Below are 15101 nucleotides of genomic sequence, written 5' to 3' on the forward strand. Positions count from 1 at the left end.
AAGTGAAGAGAGTTTAGCAGTTTTGGTCAAGATTATGCTGTGAATATATACCACGAGACTCATGCAATCATTTAGTTTATTATCAGGTCTGAATAAATTTATTATCTCTTGAAGGGGTGGCCTTCAAATGATAGTTTTCCTAGAGATTACACATACTAAAAATATTAAATTACTTTATGGCTATACGTGTGCCTGATGATACTCAAGAGACCATCCTTAACTTTCCTTGCTCATTCCTAAAAAATGGCACAGGGAACATTGGTCTCCTTGCCTTTAATGGAGTCTACCAAATAATATCTCTGAAGGATGTTCCTGCATTTGGCAAAAAAGAAAAACAATTTCTCTTCTTTTTGATAAAGTAACTCTTGAAGTCTTAGTCTTTCAGTTGACATTGCTAATAAGATGACATACAAAATTGTGCAACTATCAAAATTAAAACACATGGCAGGGCAAATCTTACAGTCAATTCTGGAACTTTTGTTTTATCACATTCACTATAAAATTTTCAGTATAGTTTATTAGCACAGGCGGTTTGTTCTGCAAAGCCTTATGCATTTTTACCTTTCATTATAGCTAAACTAAAATATAAGCAATTTAAACATCTCCATTTCCGCTTACTAGATCCCAATAGGAATAAAAATCCCAACTTAAACTTTCCTCTTATACCAGCCTGAAGACATTTTATCTTGTTATATTTTGCAAACATGTATATTAAGCTCTTTCTGTGCCCAGGCACTATTACAAGCTCTTCACAATATTAACTCGGTGTTTTACTTAAATCCACGCGGTAAGGTCGGTACTGTGATATCCCTACCTGACAGATGAGAAACTTTCCCAAGGTCTCCAACAGGACGTGGTGAACTAAGACTCGAATCCAGACAGCACAAATACCGTTTCGATCAAAGTAATTAAGAGAGATTATTTCACTTAAAGAAAATTCTTCCCTTTCTACCATTTCTTGAACCTTTGAAATCTGGTTCTCTCAACTTTATCAGCAATTTAATTTTAAAATAACCTATCAGGTTAAGTATCCCACATGCAATGTTGATTTTTCTAAATCATTAGGGCCAGAAAGATCATCCTCAAGCATGTGGGGCGGGGGTGGGGGAGAGAGTAGAAGAGGTAGAAACTCAGAAGAGTCCGTGAAAGTCTGCACCACATTGCTAAAGAATGGGATTCCAAAGCGATGGAGGGCCACTGGGGTGGGGAGGCCTGGTCTGCTTTGAAGAGTGAGATCATGCTCAACGTTTTAAACTCATTAGTCCTGCCTAAAAAAAGGATGTGGGTAAAAAAGAAAAAAAAAGACAACGTAGTAGCATTTTCAAAAGAAGCTCAATATGTCAGGCAGTCAAGTGTCTTAAATCTGCCTTCAGGGAACATATGTCAAACCAGCCTGTAGTTTTACATTCAGTGGAACCATCTGCAAGGAATAACCCACCCCTCGATCTTAGTCCTACAACACATGCACTCGAAGGAAATGGTCCAGTTGGTCAAATGCATCTGGAAATTTTCTCAGCATTACCTAATGGAGACATTAGGCCAACCTTTCTTTGAACAAAAAAACAATCTGTTACTGCCTGCTGAAAGAAAGCACTTCAATGCCTTTGACTAGTGAGGACAATATAAATAGGCCAAATGACATAATATCAAATTTACCTGTGTTTTTAGAACCACCATTACCTATTACTCATAACCACCTTCTGAGCCCTTGAGAAGAAAGCAATGCGAGCTTCTCACAGATGTATATTTCTAAGGCAATTTTAGACTTAGTGGCATTATGCTTTGAGAACTATAATAATTGCTGGTTCTCTGTGCTAATAAATTATACGGAAAGACCCCACATAATTCCAACATGTAATATTGTTATATAGACACTGATTTCATTATCATTAAAATTATGAATGGAATAACACATGTAAACACTTAGTACAGTTGCTAGGACAAAGTAAGTGCTCAATAAATGGAATTATAATCATGTATATTTAGGCCAGAAATGACTGACCTTAGTATGTTTGTTGCTGTAGTTATATTCGGCTTCATATTGTAAGATACTAGGCTAAGAATTTTTTTTACTTGGGGTTTTTCACAATTCTGAAATTGTATACAGCATTGAGTGTGATTATACATTATTTCCTGGGACACGGGGTCAAAACTTTCATCAGATTGTTTCCTGTAAAATGTCAAGAACCACTGGCCCAGACGAATCATTTGCTTTAACTTGTCTCACACAGAGCTAAACTCTGTTGTTTGATGAAGCTCAAAATGTCTTTAAAAAAAAGAACTGATGTTCCAGACTTTGTCTGGTAGGAGGAGGAGGACTAATAAAAACGTCAAACCTAGTCCCCAATATCTCCCCCTCTCTTACCGCCACCCTCGCTATCCTGGTCTATGCCGCTGCTACGGTTAGTTTGAACTTGAGAAATGAGGATGACAACGGAGAAAGAGAGACAAAAGATCTAGGGGCCTTTGGAGTGATTAAAACCCACAGAGAAGTGGATATTAGGAATGGGAATTACCAAAAGAACTCCCTTTATCTGCTCTCTTTTGGTCAGAATCTCTTTCAAAGTTTCAAATGTCACAGTTGAAATCTGGGTGCTCTACCTGGAATATTTTATTTAAATGCCCCTCATGGTTCCTTTCTATTTCCCTATCCAGCTCAGAAATCAGAAGACTAATTCTTAGAATGCCAAGACAGAAACTTCAAATGAAAATGTGTGTATCCGGCAGCAGGCTGTCCCCAGGGGAACTCGTCTCCATGCTGGCAGAAGCCACGAAGACCTAATTCTCTTCCACATTGTATTGGCATGACTGCGCTAACGGTAGGAAAAGTTTGTTTCCTCATGTAAAGGAAGCAGATGTGACTGGGAGAAACATGGAGAACAGATGTGCTGAGCCAAAAGCTTTATTGGAATGGCAATTTATCTGACCGTGAGTTACAGAAACTCGCGGGCTGAGTGTTCAACATCATTCTTTTTCAGCAACTCAGAAAGCTAATTTATATAAGCACCAAAATAGATCACGGATTAAAGAATACATCACTCTCACCTCTGCTTGCTTTTTAAGAAAACTGTGCTAGACAGAAATAGGCCAGCCTCCGATGCATGTCAGAGCTCGCGGGCCACTAGGGAGGCCTCTACGTGCAGCATGTCTGGGTGTGCAAACTGCTTCTGGAAATAAAATCTCACTGTCCTCACTGGCTCATGGGATTTGGAGAAGCTGGGGAAGGATTGCTCAGTCCCTGCACACAGAACTTGAAAGACTTCCAAAGGCTAAGTCAAGGGCACTGGACAAGACTGGAAAGAAGGCCTACAGCCCGCGTCACTGATGATGGGACGGATGCCTCTGCTACGATCCCTCAGGGAAGTGGGAGAGTGGGGACCCCTCCATGAGGCACAGTGGGAACAGTGCCCGGGCACACAATACTTTTAGGGGCCCAGGAAGATGCTTGAATTTCCTTTAAAATTAGAAGAAAAAAATAAACTTTTTAGTCAACGAAAACAGTCTCTATCCATAGCATTTTTAACACTCCAAAAAATATATTTTGTTTTATTCCTTTAATTTGGTGTTTTTCAATAATTAAAGTCACTCTTTTTTATTTAATTTAAATTATTTATTGTTTAAAGTATTACATGAGTCTCCCTTTTCCCCCATTGACCTCTCTCCGGCTGCTCCCACCCCCCAGCCCATGCCCTCACCCCCCTACCGTCTGTGCCCATTGGTTATGCTCATGCATGCATACAAGTCCTTTGGTTGATGTCTTAACCCCTCACTCCCCGCCCTCCCTCATAGGTTGGACAGTCAGATCAATGCTTCTACGTCTCTGGTTCTATTTTTGTTCATCAGTTTATGTTGTTCATTATATTCCACAAATGAGTGAGATCATGTGATATTTATCTTTCTCTGACTGGCTTATTTCGATTAGCATAATGATCAGAAAGGATATATACACCCCTATGTTCATAGCAGCACAATTTACCATAGCTAAGATTTGGAAACAGCCCAAGTGACCATCAGCAGGTGAGTGGATTAGAAAACTGTGGTACATCTACACCATGGAATACTACTCTGCTGTACAAAAGAAGGAATTCTTACCATTTGCAACAGCATGGATGGAACTGGAGAGCATTAAAGTTACTTTTAATGATTCTCCTTCATGGACTATAAAAACAGATAGGATTCATTTTTAAATGATAGATGCTCTTATTTTTAAATTTTATTTTTCAATTATAGTTTACATTAAATATTATCTATATACAGTATAACAGCAACATATTCATCTTCATATCAAAATTGTTGTAAAATAGAATTTTAAGTGTTTTTGCCACAGACAGAGCCCAGGACCCATGAAGGTAAAAACTGCAGCTCTGTGGAAAGCCCAGTCCCTCACTCTCCTTTCTGACTCCCAGCCAGTTCCCCCGTCCCGATGCCTTTAAACTCCAGCCTCCTCGCCCGCCCTGGCTGGTTTGGCTCAGTGGATAGAGCGCTGGATTGAAGGGTCCCGGGTTTGATTCCAGTCAAGGGCACATAGTTGTAGGCTTGATCCCCAGTAGGGAGAGTGCAGGAGGCAGCCAATCAATGATTCTTATCATTGATGTTTCTCTCTCTCTCTCTCTTCCTCTTCCTTCCTCTCTGAAATCAATAAACACACACACACACACACACACACACACACACACACACACACACACCAAAAAACCCTCCAGCATCCTCAGTATTATTGGCTCCTATTTTTTTGCTGTTCTTTCTCTATGTACACTTGCATGTAATCCCCAGAGGCACATCTGTATAAAAAGAGTTTTCATGATGATGATGATTCAATATTGACTGAGCACTTAATCATGCACTAAACTTATGCTAAAATGTTGCATTTATGATCTACTTAACTGAGTCCTCAGCACAACTTTGTAAAATAGGTACTATTACTAGTTCTGTTCTTAAAGAGAGGGAAACAGATTTCAGGGAGCTTAAATGCCTTATACTCAGACACACAACCAATTACGCCAGGCAGAGCGGGACCCTCACATCAGGTTCCCTTGTTAGCCATTATGGGCATGAGCCTTAGAGTCAGTCCATGGCTTTTAACCAGGTCCTAGGTTAGAAAATGTCCTGAGGTACTTTGTTAAGATGCAGAATTTGCTCTGATGAAATAATTTCCACAGAGGAAACAGGCTCTCACCCTCTTTATAGAGTTAGAACCAATTCTGACTTTTGCAATGACAGAACTGAACATTTCTCTACAACAGATGCTGTTGTCAAAAATTAAATCACATTCCTCTGGAATATGGAGGCACGCAAGGTAACTGTAAGCCACTAAAATGAGTATATCATTGATATTACAACTTTAGAAGCAAACATATCTTTTTATTCAGTAATTATTGATAAAAGGTCTTCTGTTCTTTCATTATAGATATTTGCTAACATATTAGGCAACTATAACTTGAGTTGTTTGGTAATAGTCCTCCGTGGTGTTGGAAAGGTGCAAAAAATAAGTGGGAAAACTGTAAAGCTTTTCCAAATGCTAGAACTGGAGCCATTCACACATCATTTAATAACTCAGCATCTAGATCGCTAATTATTTTTTAAAGAAAGCAGCAAATGCCCATTTTAGATGGGTTACTAAATGCTGGTCAAGACTTTTCTTCAAGTCTTGGCATTTTTCTCTTTCCTTGGTATCTTCCTTTTATTAATAGCAATTTATTTTAAAATGAAAGCTGTTTCTAGAAATGAATTCATGAAACATATTCTCCTACACTTCTGATATATGATGTAGATTTTATTTATGGCTTTATTTTGGCAAAAACACTTTTGGGGCAAATTACATATGAGACCATAGATCATCTATAGAAATCAACATCTGTGGATGCTATATTGTTATCCATGTACATTTTTTTATTTAGACAGAGATATTAAAAGAAATATTTCCTCCTAGTATCTTAATTTTCTTAGAACATAAATATATTTTATTAATTCCTAAGCATGATATATCCCAGCCATAATAGCAGTTTATTACTTTCTAAATCTTGCTTCCTAAGAGCAAAACATTATGCTACTTGGGTAAATCAAAATGAAATAACAGTCTATGTATCTTATATGGCTTTTTAACATTTTATTAAGAGTCATATTTTCTATAAATGAATGCCTATTTCTGATTAGAATAATTACATTAGCCAGAAAAGAAGGCCCATTAATAAGTAGAATAAAGAACATCAGAGTAGTATCACTGATGAGAAAAAGATAGGAGGGCTGACTCTTCAACATTTAACATTGAAGGATTACCTCTAAATAACTCATACCACTACAGAATTCTTAATAGAAGTAGAAAAATAGGACCTCTCATTGGTCTCTATCAGTGATTCTCAACTGGGATTGATTTCACCTCTGAGAGGACATTTTGGATTGTCACCGCTTGGAGAGGGGCGTACTACTGGGATCCAGAGGGTAGAGGGCAGGGATGCTGTTAAATAAACATTCTTCAGTGCACATCATAGCTCCCCCAAACAAAGAATTATCCAGCCCTGCTATCAATAGTTCCAAGATTGAGAAATCTTGTTCCAAATCTGGTGGTTTTATGTAAGTCAAGTAAATTAGCTCCTTTCCCTCACTGGTACGAACATAACTAAGAGTTGCCTCTGTGACAACCATATACATTCCAGTTGACGATATAATTAGATACAGACTCTAAAGTAGAACAGTTATTTATGGCTAAGTTGGCACTTAACAATGTTTGAGCACATAAAGGATACAAATGTCTATTAACAAATTAATTAAATTAGCCTATTATTCACCAAAAAGTCGTAGTAATTGATTTTTTAATTGACTGGTAAGCCTTGCATTTGCTTTCTCTTTACTGTCAGTCTTTGGTGAGAGGATCAAGTGAATAATTGGCATTCAGAAAGAAGTTGAGAGAATGAGGGAAGGAGAAATTAAGAAGCTGATTAACCACAAATTAGAGTCTCCTTTTTGGCCATTTGAAGGCAGATTGCTTCTTACATTTGTTTAAAATTTAATAATTGAGCCCATTAGACCAAAATCTAATTTGAAATGTAAGGAGGAATTGTAATTTTCCCCCTTAACCAACAGATAAAATACAATTACAGTTTAATTCATTTCCTTTTAGGTTCCCCGTAAGGCTTTGGAGATCCCACTAGAACAGCCTATCACTTATCTGCAATAGTTGACTCTGGACTTCAGCCTTAGGAATACAATGAAGGAAGGCACTGTGGATGCTGACAGAAAAGAAAAACGACAATTCCGAAGACCAAAAGTTTTTAAGTCTCATAATGCATATCTAGTTAGCTATTAACGTCAATGGAAATTCTGCAATACCTAAGAAGTGATGGGAGGTAGGAACTTTTATCCCTCACTCTTTGTATTCTAAACTTCAACATGGTATCAACTTGCAGTGAAACCTACAGACTAATAATGAAAGTAAACCTAAAGGAGAAATAAGAAAAAGGTCTCTGGATTAGGATTTTAGCTGGAGTGTCTGGTGAGAAAACCTCTGCGATTGAAGTCTCCCAGTTCCTAAGGAAGGGGCTACAGTAATCTACATTATTTATTCATTACCTGTTCAGTCATTTGACAGTTTATGAAAGGAAGGCTAAAAAATACTAATGCTTATTAGACGTCTTTCCATGTTATAGAATACAGTACTGCCGGGGAACCACACAAAAACTTTTAATTAAGACCTGGAAATTATTCTTATACATGACTGAAATACTTTCCTTCAATCACCTGTAAGACACATCTCACAAAAAAATTCTAATATTTTTCTTCAGATCATAGTAACAAATGCCTAATATAATCTACTGCCTAATGTAATAGCATGGTAATTAACTGGTCTTAATCAATATATTATATGAGAATGGAGACATATCTTGGAAAATAATAGCTACTTCCCCATTAATGCTTTTATCTTACATTGTTAAGGTATAATTTATATCCAAATAGATAATTTATAATAGCCAAATACATTTTATGTATTTTACATACAGTAAGTTACATAAATCTTAAGAGCATAGTTAATTAATTACATTTCTATATACCTACATACCAAGTGGTTTTGGGGAGCTATATAACCACCCCACCCAGGTTAAGATATTTGTCCCCAAAAATTCACTCATGCTTAGAGGTACCCATACCTTCTAGGTAACCGCTATTTTGATTTCTATCACCATAAGTTAGTTTTATCTGTTCTTAAACTTCATATAAATGTAATACAGTATGTCTTATGTCTGGCTTCTTTTTCTCAACATAGTGTTTTGGAGATTCTTCCATTTTGTGTGTACTAATACACACAAATGTCTCAATAAAATTATGTTAAATTGGTTTACCCCTTTTCTTATCGAATTGTTTACAGCTTTGAGCTATTACAAAGACAACTCTGGGGAATAGATGAGACTGTGATGGTGGTGAGTAGAGAGGGGAGGATACTGTACTTGGCCACTACATGCAAGAAAACATGGTAGATACATACCACTCACTGAGTCCTTGCGGGCCATTATTCTCTTACTGACCCTCTGTGCTTTCAATGTTCCAAGTGGCATAAAAAATCCCTGTGACATGATGCATTTAGTTATATTTGCTGAGTGGATTAGTACATATGATAATAGTACCAATTATTACTTCCCTAGAATCACCCATAGGGAGGGTATATGATGTGAGGAAATGTAGAAGTTTATACATAGAATCCTAAGAAGGGGGGAAAGACAGAGGAGAGAATAATCAAACAAGACAAAGTCTCTGGGCAGTGTTTACCTCCTCCAAAATCAATAGGCTAAAACAGGATGTGTTGCTCACAAGAGAAACTACAGCTTTTCGGAACGATCAAGGCATGAGAAGTGGATTCGAAATATATCTACCCAAGCAAATTAAACCTCATTCATTGGGTATCCCATCTGTAAAATAGTTCCATAAATTTTCCTCTCATTCTTTAAAATAAATTCTGCCGAAAGTAGTTTAAAATTTCAAAGTAGATCCAGGGACAAATCCAAGAAACACAGCACAATTTAAAAGGGAAATATAAAACCAATTTCATAACTAAGTGTGAGTACTCAGACTTTTTTCATATTAACCACCATAGATCCACTGAATTCAGTCAGTTCAAGGAAGAGCCACCCACTAAAAAGAAAACCACTCATAACAGGGTATCTTAGCTACCTGGCTGAGACTCCTGCTTTTTTGAAATGAGACCACAGTTTGGATTGAAAGACATACTTTTCCCCCCAAACAATTTTCATTTGGCATTTTTCACCTGGGTTATATCACTTCCAAGTCAATCCAAGTGCAAAGGTAAAATTCACTTACCTGCACAAAACCGCATGCCATAAAGTCCTCAAACAAGGGCAGACTTGGACGGTCTTCTCGATAGATGGTGAGTTTGTACGTGATCAGGGTCTCACCCTGCGCCAGAGATTCATCCACCACAAGCATTGAGATTCTGTTTGTTCCTAAGCCCAGAGGGTAGTTGGCAAAGCTGGAGAGAGAAACGTCTATTCAGCCCAAACGAATTCATACATCAATATTAAGTGCCTGTAATTTGTCTGTATGATTTCACAAGAAACCTAAAATGTGAAATAAGTATTTTCACTTCTGTTTCCCAGTACTTTGGTTGGTACGCTAAGAGTTATCTTGCTAAGCAAGTCATGTCTCCTATAAACGTAGGAAAGGGAACTAACATTTATTAACCATCCATCAGGGTAATACATTATCTCATTTAACAATCACAACAACTCTACACAAAACCATGATTGTCCTCATTTTAAATATAGAGAACATAACTTAGAACCAGGAAACAAACTGCCCAAGTCACATGGGACAGTCAGGTTTGGGACCCAGCTTTATCTGGCTGATTCCTCTTTTCTTTCTACTACATTTTCTTGGCTCCCAAGGATACAATAGCATTTCTTTCCCTACAGCGTGGGAACATGAGTATCTTCCTTGCTATGGACACGGATATCAAAAGGTTTTATCTTCTGTTCAGAATTACAAACAAAATAGTTGGTGGCTCTCAACAGAGTCAGAAGAACAAAATCCCAGTGAGACGAGGAAAGTTAACGTGACTCTGTCCACAACATGTTTATTAAGTAATCAATTCCTGAATATTCAAAAACATGGGGAGGTGGGTTGGTAGGAGGCCACTGTTCAGAGGGATTAACTCTTTAGCAATCTAAAAACACGAGGACAATAATAAACTACCTTCTCCCTTAATGAGACCTCTTTGATATTTCATATCACAAGATCCACTCCTGTTAGAACATGGTTACCAAGATCCTATAAAAGATTGCTCATAGATCAGCAGAGCGCTGATGTGTTCTTTGTAACCACACGACACCTGAGAAGTGGAAAGATTTCACACCCTGTTAGTCTCTCCAACTGATCTCGTGCCTCAACGTTTCCGAACCACCTGCAAAGGTTGCCTCGAATGTCTGCTTCCCACTGTGACATCTTCACTCAGCCTGGCAGCATTCCCTACCTTGGCCCTGCCCGTTCATGCAGGTACACCTTGCACTGACAGTTAGAAGTCTCCACGCCAATTGTCACGGTTACCACATCAAAAGGGACTTCAGAGTAATAATCTTTGATCTTCGGGTTAAATTCCGGACTTAGTTCCAAATGTGGCTGTGTGAAGATCTGCTTGATATGACATTGTATGTCTTCATCTGTGTTGTTTTTTTTAAAAAATGAAAAGGAAAAGACAAATTGGTCAGAGTGGATTTGTGACTGCTATTTGTCAAATTTTGTAGAAGTTGGCTTCATATAGCAGCTATTGACTTTACTTGGTGTCACGGAGATCATATATTTTGTTCAGCCCTTTCAGCTTTAAAGGCACAGGAGGTAGGAAAATGTCTCTCCAGTGGATTGATAACATGTTCATGGCATTTACTGCATATGTTAAGCAACAGTGAATCTGGGGTGATGACTCTGTGGGGTGGTGACAGAAGAGACCCAGCAGGGAAAGAGGAGAATTTCTTACCAGGAAGTGTCATTAAACTGCCATTGGGTTGATAAAGTAGCTTGTAGGCAGCAGGATGGAGCAAAGAATGTGTACTCTAATCTTATACCAAACACTCAGATCTTATACCACACATCACAGAGGTCCCTGCCCCGCTCCCTACCGCAGGCACCTCAACCTAAGAAAGTACAGTGAAGTGTAAGAAGGAGATGCGATTTTCTGCTCAATCCTACTCGATAATTTACATATTACTTCATACCATTGATTCTAAGCCATTTTAAAGAATGTTTCTCTTTGGTAGACTAATGTTTACAAAATTATCTTAACAAGCAAAAATACCAGCCGCTGCTAAATTATATTGTGTTCATACTTGGAGTAACCAAATTACTCAAAAGAAGCTTAGCAAATGTTTTTCCAAAAAATATTAACAAGTCTTTCATTCCATAAATACTTTCCAACCGACAACAAGGTTTCAGTAAAGAAAAATGTAAAAAAAAAAAAAAAGAAATTCTATAAAAATTGGTAAAATGAAAGTGTCTTCACACTGCCTTTAAAATACAATGTTCAGTGATGTTTAACAACTTAGCAACCAAAAGATAACAGAATTCACTGCAGGGAGTTATACAACTGAACTTAAAAAAATGATTATCTTATTAACTGCTGCCTCTTCCTCCATTTTTATATGGCGATCACAATGAATTCCTTAACATCAAATCCGATGATTTGTCTCCAGTGTTTTAATGTTTTCTCATCACCTCCAGAATCCAGCTCAAGCCCCTAATGAAGCAGGCGAGGCATTTCACAATCTCTTCCTTGCCTTTCCCGCTGTTGCATCTCCCCTTCTATCCTGGATTTGTGCTTCAACAGTACCAACATTTTTTATCTCTTTGACAGGCTTGGAGAGGCACCACCAAATCCATGGTGATGGGTACCACTAGCCTTAGGAATATGTTATTCTAGTTCTGAGAACTAGGTCACAGTATAACTCCCATTGTTCATTAAAAAGATGAAAACAAAAATATCTGTACATTTCTGACCCACACTCTATGGCTTCCTCAGGCAATAGAAGAAAAAACTATTCAGGTATAAATTAGGACCATTAACAATGCAACTGATATATTGTAATTTCATTGTAGGAAAAACTCTTACTGAAAAAAAAACCACTAGTCAATTTAGTTGAGGAAGTCAGTGAATTGAGTCAACTGCCAGCCTGATTAATTTTATTTGTTACATAAAAATTCTATCTGGCTGGTAGATGTAGGTAGATTCCACCATAATTTTGATGATCACACCAGCTCCTAAATACTTTATAACAAATTAAAACATAAAAGAATGAGGGTGAGATTACATTATTAGATTTCATCTTGAAAAGGCCCATACCTTTGTATTCTAATTCAACCGCTTGTTAAGAATGCATTTACAGATTTAAAGACAGAGAAGCATCGATCAGAGATGCTCAAACCTGAGAGGGAAGGTAGGGAAGGGTGGGGGTAAGGGGAAGAGATCAACCAAAGGACTTGTATACATGCATATAAGCATAAGTGATGGACACAGACAACAGGGGGTGAGGGTGAGGGCAAGACTGGGGGGATGAGGGGACAATGGGGGGATAAAGACACATTTGTAATACCTTAATCAATAAAAAAGTTTAAAAAAAAAGAATGCATTTTTTCTTCAAAGAATGTTTTCGGGCATAGTCTGTGTTCAAGGCACCGAGGTCAGCACAGGAAAAGCAGGCTATTGTAGGTCATGAGGCTGATGAAGTGGAGACGGTGACCCGACATGCCCCTTCCAACCAGCTCCGCTCAGTGGTAGGAAAGGCCATTTCCTGGGCCCGAAGGGCGTTTAAACACTTGCACGCCCTCCTACGCTCAGACCAGTTAAGTAAATAACAAAATAGAAAGTGTTTTTTTTTTCTTCAAAATAATAATCATAGGAGGTGTACTTCACTTTAATATATATTCCTATCAGTCGTGGAGAGTTCATTTCTCTGTAGTTGACACCGTCACTTAACAGTGGAAGTGTCCAATGAGGCTCTCCCATTGCAGCACTGAAACAGCCCTCCAGGAGGTAAAATGCAGAATCTTACGTTTAAGCAAGATTTTACCAAGTCCCTGTTTGGGGTTTCAGCGGAAACTTCACCTCTGGCTTCCGTGCTGCATCATAAACCCCTGCTTGAGAGCTGACTTAGGCCTGACGTCACATTCCACTGAATCATCCACGTCGCTGCCTACAAACACATGGTGTTGCCTTGGCATCCTCTCCAACCCAGTCCCAGCTTGTCTCTGGCCTGCTCACCTGAGTCTACGGGGACCCCAGGATGGTAGCAGGCTGCGTCATGTACTTGGCAAGTCCACATGGAAAAGCTATTTGAAGACTTGGTTGCTTTTAATGTGTTTCTCCTAACCACAGACTTTTATTGCCCTCTTGAGAGATAATCATAACTCATATTAAACACGAAAACACCCTAGAGTCTGAAATATAACCCCACCTGTCCTGAGGCATTATTAAGTTATCTTTAAAATCTCATACCACGAAAGTAGGAAGATTAATTATGAAGACACAGGTCAGACTCATTTTTATTGGCATAAAAACATGAAAAGGGCCCTAACAGGTTTTGCTCAGTGGATAGAGTTTCGGCCTGCGGACTCAAGGGTCCCAGGTTCGATTCCAGTCAAGGGCATGTACCTTGGTTGTGGGCACTTCCCCAGTAGGGAGTGTGCAGGAGGCAGCTGATCGATGTTTCTCTCTCATCGATGTTTCTAACTCTCTATCCCTCTCCCTTCTTCTCTGTAAAAAACCCAATAAAATATATTTTTAAAAAAAAACATGAAAAGGGTGAAGAGCGTATATAACACTTTCACAGTATCTATGTCATGTTGCCTGGGAACTGATAAAAAAAAGAGAGAGAGAGAGACAATCTCATATAGTTGTTTCATTTTAAAAATAAGAAAGTAGAAGACCAAAGAGGTACAGGGTTTACAGGGTTTTCCTGATGCTTCTTCAGCCCAGAGCCCAACACACAGCAGGCTCTATAATAATAGAAGTATAATATGCTAATTAGACCGGACGTCCATCCAGGAGACCTTCCGGATGAAGCCAGGACTGCGAGGGAAGCCCAGTTCCCAGGTGCAAGAGGGAAGCCGGTGCCAGCAGCCAGGGGAAGGAAGGCCTACTCTTGCACAAATTTCGTGCATTGGGCCTCTAGTGTCTATATAAAGCAGAAGAGCTAAGCTTGTCCACTTGAGCAGCCTCCAGGAAAAGCCGCACCCTCAGGGCCCCTCAAAATGAATTTGGAATATACTGGCCTTAAACAAGCATAAAATATTTTTATGCAAACGTGATAGATATTGACTCATTCAGAAACCTCGTATCTTCTGAAATTTTACTTAAACAAAGAGCCTAAAGATACACAAATATTTTGCCAGATAAGTATCACATGATCTCACTCATATGAGGAATCTAAAAAACAAACTAAACTGATAAAATAAATCCCGAGACATAAAAACAGGGCAGTCTGTCGAATCTGAGGGAAGGTGGGAGTGGATGGGTGGGAAGAGATTAAACAAAGACTTTATATGCATAACCCATGGACACAATGTGGTAAAGGCCCAGGGAGGGGAGGTAGGTTGGGAGGAGTCATTGAGGGAGGGGGAGGGTATATCTGTATTACTCTCAACAATAAAGATAAATTAGAAATTTAGAGAAAGATAAACAAAATAAAGTGATGATTTATTCGAAGCAGAGCTGTGCCTGCTAGTGCTGCTGAAACCGCCCACAGGTACTCACCATTGCTGCAATGCACTTCTATGGTTGCATTCATAATTTGTTGAACCACAACTAAAAAATTTAAAATGAACACTTAATCAAAATTTAAAAAGACACATTCAGGAATCTCAAACACAGCATAATTTAATAAATCATATTTTATTATTTAACATTATTACATCAGAAAGTACTTGTAAATTAAACTGAAAACCACAGTAAAACAAAACAAGTTATTTGGTTCAAATCTCACAAGAATGATAATTTCAAATAGGGAAATATTAAGGGGGCAATATGAATTGTCTAAATGCCATTCATTGCCTCACAGTGACCGCTCATGATTCCTTCTAGTTCTATAATCCTATGGCTATTATTTCCCAAA

The 15101-nt window shown here is 38.4% G+C and overlaps 1 protein-coding gene across 1 annotated transcript; it reads right to left on the reverse strand.

Moving 5' to 3' along the window:
- Positions 1 to 8361: 8361 nt before the first annotated feature.
- On the reverse strand, positions 8362 to 14790 carry LOC102428699 (cadherin-like and PC-esterase domain-containing protein 1). The gene is made up of 4 exons (XM_006108773.3): positions 14744 to 14790; positions 10475 to 10661; positions 9307 to 9475; positions 8362 to 8691 (listed from the first exon to the last, which is right to left on the reverse strand). The coding sequence occupies exons 1-4, from the start codon at positions 14775 to 14777 to the stop codon at positions 8572 to 8574; spliced, it is 510 nt and encodes a 169-aa protein (XP_006108835.3). The 5' UTR covers positions 14778 to 14790; the 3' UTR covers positions 8362 to 8571.
- Between the last annotated feature and the right edge of the window lie 311 nt (positions 14791 to 15101).

The sequence above is a fragment of the Myotis lucifugus genome, unplaced genomic scaffold, assembly GCF_000147115.1.
Source record: "Myotis lucifugus unplaced genomic scaffold, Myoluc2.0 scaffold_3486, whole genome shotgun sequence".
NCBI classification, from domain to species: domain Eukaryota; kingdom Metazoa; phylum Chordata; class Mammalia; order Chiroptera; family Vespertilionidae; genus Myotis; species Myotis lucifugus.

Bases quoted from the DNA above. Each gene is read 5' to 3' on its own strand.
- LOC102428699 (XM_006108773.3), bottom strand. From the start codon at position 14,777: ATGAATGCAACCATAGAAGTGCATTGCAGCAATG. The intron at 10,662-14,743 runs GTGAGTACCTGT...AAAACAACACAG, and splicing joins AGAAGTGCATTGCAGCAATG to ATGAAGACATACAATGTCAT. The intron at 9,476-10,474 runs GTAGGGAATGCT...TTCTCTCTCCAG, and splicing joins CATGAACGGGCAGGGCCAAG to CTTTGCCAACTACCCTCTGG.